The following is an 8,039-nucleotide window of genomic DNA, read 5'->3' on the forward strand; positions in this document are numbered from 1 at the left end:
TTTTCGTTTATTTTAAATCCTTCAGGGAGCGGATTTCAAGTTGTCCCCTTTCGGGGCAACCTCCAATCAGGGCTAAGGGGTCCCCGCCGGCAACCGAGCGGTGAGCAAACAAGTCTCCAAATTGTCCTTTGGGACTGAAGTTGACCCACCGCGAATTCTCTTTCTCTTTCCTTTTTCTGGTCCAAACCAATAGCACAGTCGGTGGAAAAGCAAAAAGCCACGTTCACGTTCCTGAACCGCAATGACGGACGGATTGAGGGAGTCGCACTTCCGAGCCGAGGAAGCCCTGTCTGCCCTGCACCCCCCGGCGCCCCCCCCCGCCCCCCCCCCCCCACACACTCCCCCAGCTGACTGCACCGCCCTCGGGAAGATGAATAGCTTGGCTGAAGTTGTTTTTCCTTTCCGGTGGCCCTGATCAGGTGTCCCCGCCCCCTCCCGCCGTTTGCCCTCCCTCGCAGCTTTCTCCAGACGCCCCCTCCCGGCCCGGCCCCTCCTCCCCCGCCCCCCTCCGGGCTGGACCGCGGATGGTACGTTCCGCACGTGAGCTGGGTGCTGGTCTGGCCGGCGACGCGCGTGCCCTGTGGCCAAACACTGCCCGGAGTGAGAGCAAACTACCAGCGCAGTGGGGCCGGCTCGAGTGTGCGTGCGTGTGTGTGCGTGTGTGTGCGAGAGAGCGAGCACGGTGGGAGGAGGGGACCAACCGCTTCACACTTTCAACACTGCACTGAAGAGGGAGAGAGAGAGAGAGACTGGAGACGTACAGATCCCCCCAAGATCTCCCAAAGCTACCGTCCCACAGATTATAGAACAGAACCCCAAAAATCGAAACAGAGGAAACGGACAGCGGTGGAACATGGACGAAGGAATTCCTCATTTGCAAGAGAGACAGTTACTGGAACATAGAGATTTTATAGGGTAAGGTGCACGCACCCTTGCGAATATCTGTCTAGGCTTCAGTTTGATTTTTTTCTTCTCCAGAAAGTGGTATGGAGCGGGCGAGGGCAGAGCCCCTCCCCGAATGGATGCCTGATGCTGATTTCTGTTTTGCAGACTGGATTATCCCTCTTTGTATATGTGTAAACCCAAAAGGAGCATGAAGCGAGACGATAGCAAGGTAAGTGTAAGTTTCTGATGTTCCCCATAACCTGCCTGGATAGTTAATTAGGGCCATTGATTTCACAGCGAAGCTCTACCCGCAAATATATTCCAGCTTCCCCGACTGTGAATTTTAAGTGGTTTGCGGGATACTCTCAAGGGGAGATTAAACATCATACCTGAATTTAAATTGCATTTCAGAACAGTCCAGAGGAAAGAGTTGTCTTGGGCATAGTTTCTCACAGTTTTTTTTTTTTTTTTTTTTGGTGGTGGGGCGGCGGTATTGTAATATCCAGTAAATGAATGTTTAGCTTATTGTTTTCTCTCTTCCATGACTCTCATATATTAAGGATACCTACAAATTACCGCACAGATTAATAGAAAAGAAAAGAAGAGACCGAATTAATGAATGCATCGCTCAGCTGAAAGACTTACTGCCTGAACATCTAAAGTTGACAGTAAGATGCAGATTTTTATTCTTTGCCGCTCTCCAAGGGCGTGTTAATAGCCTGGTACTACCAGAGACATAAGAATAAATGTAAATATCAGATTCCTTACAACCTGTGCTATAGGGTGCAGGAAGAGTAGGTGTTCACAACTGAAGGCAAGAAATCATTTATAACCTGTATTGTGGAAAGCTCAAGAAGTATAGGAATAGTACTTCTTTGAAAGTGTTTGCTTAAGTTGCTGTGCTGACTGCAGAGCCAGTGAAGCCAAATGTGTGTTTTTAAGTCACCAAGTGCCCCCTTCTTTTTTTGCACTGCAGACTTTGGGGCACCTGGAGAAAGCGGTGGTCTTGGAATTAACTTTGAAACACTTAAAAGCTTTAACAGCCTTAACGGAGCAGCAACATCAGAAGATAATTGCTTTACAGAATGGTAAGTCAGTTCAGGGAGGCCAGCCCACCCCGAGGAAGCCGGGCAGCCCACAGAGGAGCAGTGTTAGGACTCTTCCCCCAGCCCCACCTCCTTCCTGGGGCCCACGGGCTCACTTTCATTTGTTAAATTGCTTACACTTTCCCTTCAATGGAAAGTGCCCATTTCCCGAAGCATCCTAAAGGCTTTCAGCCGAACTCAGAGGAGTCAGATTTGTATTTAAAGTGGCGGCTGCGCCCTCTCCACTTCGGTTTTTCAGCGGGGAGTAGAGCGCCTCCCCCCCTCCCCACTCCTCCCACCTCTGGGCAACCGGTGGCTTATATCACTCGAATACTGAGGAAAAACCGAGATCACTTTAGTCAATGCAGGGCCCACGTGATAAGCAGATGTTTTAACGTCGGTATTTTTCTTCTTGCCTCCATTCCTCTGTTCCCCACCCCCGCCCCTCACCCCTTCCTCATCCTAGGGGAGCGATCTCTGAAATCGCCCATTCAGTCCGACTTGGATGCGTTCCATTCGGGATTTCAAACATGCGCCAAAGAAGTCTTGCAATACCTCGCCCGGTTTGAGAGCTGGACGCCCAGGGAGCCGCGGTGTGTCCAGCTGATCAACCACTTGCACGCCGTGGCCACCCAGTTCTTGCCCACCCCCCAGCTGTTGACTCAACAGGTTCCTCTGAGCAAAGGCACCGGCGTGCCCTCGGCCGCCACCCCCGCCGGGTCCGGGGCCGCCCCCTGCCTGGAGCGCGCCGGGCAGAAGCTGGAGCCCCTCGCCCACTGCGTGCCGGTCATCCAGCGGACTCAGCCCAGCGCCGAGCTCGCCGCCGAGAACGACACGGACACCGACAGCGGCTACGGCGGCGAGGCCGAGGCCCGGCCGGACCGCGAGAAGGGCAAAGGCGCGGGGGCGAGCCGCGTCACCATCAAGCAGGAGCCCCCCGGGGAGGACTCGCCGGCGCCCAAGAGGATGAAGCTGGATTCCCGCAGCGGCGGCGGCCTGGGGGGCGGCGCGGCGGCGGCGGCGGCCGCGCTCCTGGGGCCCGACCCGGCCGCCCCGGCCGCACTGCTGAGACCCGACGCTGCCCTGCTCAGCTCGCTGGTGGCGTTCGGCGGAGGCGGGGGCGCGCCCTTCGCGCAGCCTGCGGCCGCCGCGGCCCCCTTCTGCCTGCCCTTCTACTTCCTCTCGCCTTCGGCGGCCGCCGCCTACGTGCAGCCCTTCCTGGACAAGAGCGGCCTGGAGAAGTACCTGTACCCGGCGGCGGCCGCCGCCCCGTTCCCACTGCTGTACCCCGGCATCCCCGCCCCGGCCGCCGCCGCCGCCGCCGCCGCTGCAGCCGCCGCCGCCGCCGCCTTCCCCTGCCTGTCCTCCGTGTTGTCGCCCCCTCCCGAAAAGGCGGCAGCCGCCGCCGCCGCCGCCGCGACCCTCCTGCCGCACGAGGTGGCGCCCCCTGGGGCGCTGCACCCCCCGCCCCCGCACGGCCGCACCCACCTGCCCTTCGCCGGCCGCAGCGAGCCGGGGAACCCGGAGAGCTCCGCTCAGGAAGATCCCTCGCAGCCAGGAAAGGAAACCCCCTGAATCCTTGCTCCCCTTAGAAGGGACCCGGGTTCACGCGGAATCATAATAAGTTAAAACACCCTTAACGTTTTCAAGGGAGGAAGTGTAAGAGATGCACGACGGGCTTAAAAGAAAACAAAACAAAACAAGCAAAAAAAAAAAAAAAAAAACCACAGGTGTTTTGTGTACGTTTGGAGTTCCTGTTTTGCTCATCCCTCACCGCCCACCAACCTTCACACACTAACGTCCCTTTCTTCTCCCACCAGCTGTACAAGAACCTCATAGGTATTCTTTTTTTCTTTAAAGAACTCCCCGTAATAAGTTTTGCCTTCTTTTAGGCCACGTCCCATTGTCTTTTAAAATATAGGACCGAATTCTCGATGAAGTGAGAAGGGTCTGCTCTGCGAGTGAGCTCGCTGAACCAGGGTAGGGGAAAGGTGGCGGAGGAGCTGACGTGGAACCGCAGGTAGCTGCTGTCTGCCTGCGTCTCAAAGCTGTCCTGCTTGCTTTAGGAAGATTTCCACAAATAGAAGGAGGACCTTTTAAAATTCAACTTAGTCTTCAGTATTTTATAATGTTCAGCTTTTCAAGAGGCGTATATTTTTCAAAGAGGAAGCGGTGAGGATGCAGTCGCTCACGTTGCAACCTGTTCTGAAGTGGTGTGAATGGTTTCTCTTAGTAAGTTGTGCTTGTTTAAGGAGATGCGGAGTTGGGCCAACGTCAGAACTAAGTCAGGGAAGGAGATGGATGAGGAAGGCCAGAGTCATTCTCAGTACATTTGCTAGCACTTTATTGAGAAATTGACCGTGAATCAATTAACTTATCTTAATTTCATATATATATATATATGAAATTGAGTGCATCTGTTTTCACCCTGTCATTATTTAATCCATCATGTTTCTAAGTTTGTATCATCTTGGTGTTAAAAAACAAACAAAGAATGTGCGCTGAACTTTAAAAAAAAAAAAAGAAAAAGAAAAACAAGTCCGAACTGATTTATCCTATATTCTGTTAATTCACAAGAGTGGAGGAGGAAAGCATTAAACTGGTCCGTTTGGGTTGGAAATGCTGTAAAGATGTGGAATGAAGCTCTGTGAGGCCTTCCTATCTCCAAGTCTATGTATTTTCTGGAGACCAAACCAGATACCAGATAATCACAAAGAAAGCTTTTTTAATAAGGCTTAAACCAAGACCTTGTCTAGATATTTTTAGTTTGTTGCCAAGGTAGCACTGTGAGAAATCTCACTTGAATGTTATGTAAGGGGTGAGACACAACAGTCTGACTATGAGTGAAGAAAATATCTGGGTCTTTTAGTCAGTTTGGTGCATTTGCTGCTGCTGTTGCTACTGTTTGCCTCAAACGCTGTGTTTAAACAACGTTAAACTCTTAGCCTACAAGGTGGCTCTTATGTACATAGTTGTTAATACATCCAATTAATGATGTCTGACATGCTATTTTTGTAGGGAGAAAATATGTGCTAATGATATTTTGAGTTAAAATATCTTTGGGGGAGGATTTGCTGAAAAGTTGCACTTTTGTTACAATGCTTATGCTTGGTACAAGCTTATGCTGTCTTAAATTATTAAAAAAATAAATAAACACTGTCTGCAAGAAACCAGCTGGTTTAGAAAAGTTTAGTATGTTAAGATAAACTAGAAATTATCTTTATATTCTAGTATTTTCAGCACTCCACAAATTCTATTACCTAAAATAAATATTGCCACGCTATTTTGTGATTTTAAAATTCTTACTAAGGAATAAAAACTTTAATATACGTACGCTATGAGATTGTCTAATAATTAAAAAGACATAATGGATGCTCGGATAGTTTTAAGATAATCTATGAATATAGGGATAAAAGTCATTTAGATTCTCAGATACACAACTTTATTTGTCACTGGCTTGATGTCACACATTTGCGATCTCTTGCAAGCCTCCAGGCTCTGGCTGTGTCTACTTGCTTGTTCCCAATGTATCTACATGAAAAGTGCAAAAGAAAAACCTACCAGTCACTTCCATGGTTTACGTTAGACCCAGTTTGCTAATGTTTTTATGACTGACAGAGCTTTTCATCTTTGACACCAGGTAGCCTCTGTTGTGTGGTCTGGTGCTTCTCTTTCACTGGATCCCGTATAAATACTCTATCACTTAGGGGTGGTTAATTTCTTGGTATATTTTAGCTTCTTAGCCTTTATAAAATAATTCTCTTGTGGGACTTTATCATGGAATTCAAGGAACAGAAATAATTATTTCTAGACTTTTCTCAAGTTTATAATCAAATTTGTGATTTGATACCAACTGTGCAAAAGATTGTCAATATTTAGTTTCAATAATGTTCTTCACAAACCCCTTGATTTTTGAAAGGTGTTGAAACAATAGTCAAAATTTATGAGATGTAGAAAAAGTGCTCCCTCTGCTGACTTTATGGCAACCAAACTGCAAGTCATAGAAAGTGGAGCCGGAAGGAACCTCGGAGATCAGCTGTCCAGCCCCTGCCTTTTAAATATGAGAGAAATGAAGCCCAGAGATATCAGATATCTTCCCAAGGTCACAAAGCTACCTGGAGCCAGCACTAGAGACCAGATCTGTTGTATCCCCCAGTCAGTGACCTACTTCCCGCTGCAGCATCTTGAACCAAACAAACCGAATTTGGGCAGCATTCGTGAAACACCACGAATAAATCACAGGAAAAGGAAATAAAAATTAACATTACAAAACCTGTAGGATTTTTGAGCATTGTAAGTTATTGAACTTTAGAAAAATATTCTGTCCAAACCAGAATAATGGAAAAAAGTAGCATTTTAAATATTTTGAGCTACATGTTAATGTCATATTGTAATCATGTGTTTCATAGCCAAAAAAGATGCAAAGTAAGTCAGAGGATAATAAAATGTTTTAGCATTTGTATGATTTTGGTATAATAAAACAAAAAAACCTTAAGGTTGGACCAGATTTTATAGATTAGTTGTTTAGTCCAAATGCCTCTGTATTAGCATGGTAATAGGATAAAGTTAGTGAGGATAGAACTGCAAAACAATATTGTCTGTATTGCATCTGAAAAATGTTATTTTGGTCATTGATTTATTTTAATGAACCAAAAGACTGGAGTCATTATAATTTGCTAAGGAGGATTCTATGCCGAGAGCGGTCAAGTTTAGCCTAAACCCTTTGTATTATATGTGATTTTTCAATATACGACAAATATGAATCTTGAGTCAATAATATTTTACACGTATAGTATTATACGAATTAATTTTACATACACAGATCTCTTAGCAAAGTTTATATTGAACTGATAAACATCCTTTCCTCCCGCAAAGAGCTAAGCACGTTTTTAAGGCACTAGACACTACATTTTAATAGCTCTTTAAAGTATGGCTGGAGTTTTAGTTCCTATCATTGTGAAAACTATTTTTCATTTAGTTCTCTGTTACTAGCCATACAGGCTGTAAATTTTGTTATTGCCCATCAAAAGTGTGTCAAAGAAGCCTCAGGCTGTTCCTGTCTATGTCACAGGTCGATTCTGAACCTCTCCAAGGGAGGTGATTGCCATTTGAGGTTCTGGGAAGACAAGGCTGGGCAGACTAGGGGCTTTTACTTTACACAGAAATGAACAGAGCCCTCATGAACGAGTTAAGCCCATTATGATGCTAAAAGCTGGCTGTACTATTGTGATCATAGTATTTTATTTCAGAGAGCAATCTGATGTTTTTCATTAAACAAAAATTCTTCATTTATTGGACCCTCAGATCAACATATTTAGGCCCACCCATTGTTCTAACTGTGCTGTTTTAAATAAGTTCAAAATAAATATACAGTGCATGCCTAAGTCCAATGTAAGTTCCAGTTTTTCATAGAATTTAATAGGGGATTGACATGGAAAATTATCACATATTTTCTGTGATTAAGATGGGATTTATACTAAAAAACATGTGCAGCATGTACTTTAAAAAAATGCTCCAGGGACCTCCATGGTGGTGCAGTGGTTAAAAATCCTCCTGCCAATGCACGGGACATGGGTTCGAGCCCTGGTCCGGGAAGATCCCACGTGCCGCGGAGCAACTAAGCCCGTGTGCCACAACTACTGAGCCCGCATGCCATAACTACTGAAGCCCGCGTGCCTAGAGCCCGTGCTCCGCAACAAGAGAAGCCACCACAGTGAGAAGCCTGCGCACCACAACGAAGAGTAGCCCCCACCCGCCGCAACTAGAGAAAGCCCGTTCGCAGCAACAGAGACCCAACACAGCCAAAAAATAAAAATAAAATAAAATAAATAAAAATAAAAATGCTCCAGGAAAAGAGTCGGACACTTGTCTTAAATTGGGTTTCTTGCACTTGTTCAGTGATTCTATATTCGAAACTCCAAACAAATGTAAAACTAAACCTTTTAAAAAGTTGATGTTTTAAAATCCTGAATTCACTGATGCCCAATTTATGTGGCTTCAGGGAATGATATGTGCCCCCATGAAACAATGGTTGAGAAAACGGAAGCTTCTATGTTCAGGTGTCAACAT

At 46.6% G+C, this 8,039-nt stretch overlaps 1 protein-coding gene across 1 annotated transcript; it reads left to right on the forward strand.

Moving 5' to 3' along the window:
• The first annotated feature begins 789 nt into the window (after positions 1-789).
• BHLHE41 (basic helix-loop-helix family member e41) lies at positions 790-5,018 on the forward strand. The gene is made up of 5 exons (XM_079714474.1): positions 790-915; positions 1,051-1,114; positions 1,446-1,553; positions 1,862-1,973; positions 2,437-5,018. The coding sequence occupies exons 1-5, from the start codon at positions 854-856 to the stop codon at positions 3,543-3,545; spliced, it is 1,455 nt and encodes a 484-aa protein (XP_079570600.1). The 5' UTR covers positions 790-853; the 3' UTR covers positions 3,546-5,018.
• Positions 5,019-8,039: the final 3,021 nt, after the last annotated feature.

This window comes from Hyperoodon ampullatus (genome assembly GCF_949752795.1).
Source record: "Hyperoodon ampullatus genome assembly, chromosome: 11".
In the NCBI taxonomy this organism is placed as follows: Eukaryota; Metazoa; Chordata; class Mammalia; order Artiodactyla; family Ziphiidae; genus Hyperoodon; species Hyperoodon ampullatus.

Coding starts and splice junctions, on each gene's coding strand:
- BHLHE41 (XM_079714474.1), top strand. CDS start 854: ATGGACGAAGGAATTCCTCATTTGCAAGAGAGACAGTTACTGGAACAT. Junction 916..1,050: donor GAACATAGAGATTTTATAGG/GTAAGGTGCACG, acceptor TCTGTTTTGCAG/ACTGGATTATCCCTCTTTGT. Junction 1,115..1,445: donor TGAAGCGAGACGATAGCAAG/GTAAGTGTAAGT, acceptor TCATATATTAAG/GATACCTACAAATTACCGCA.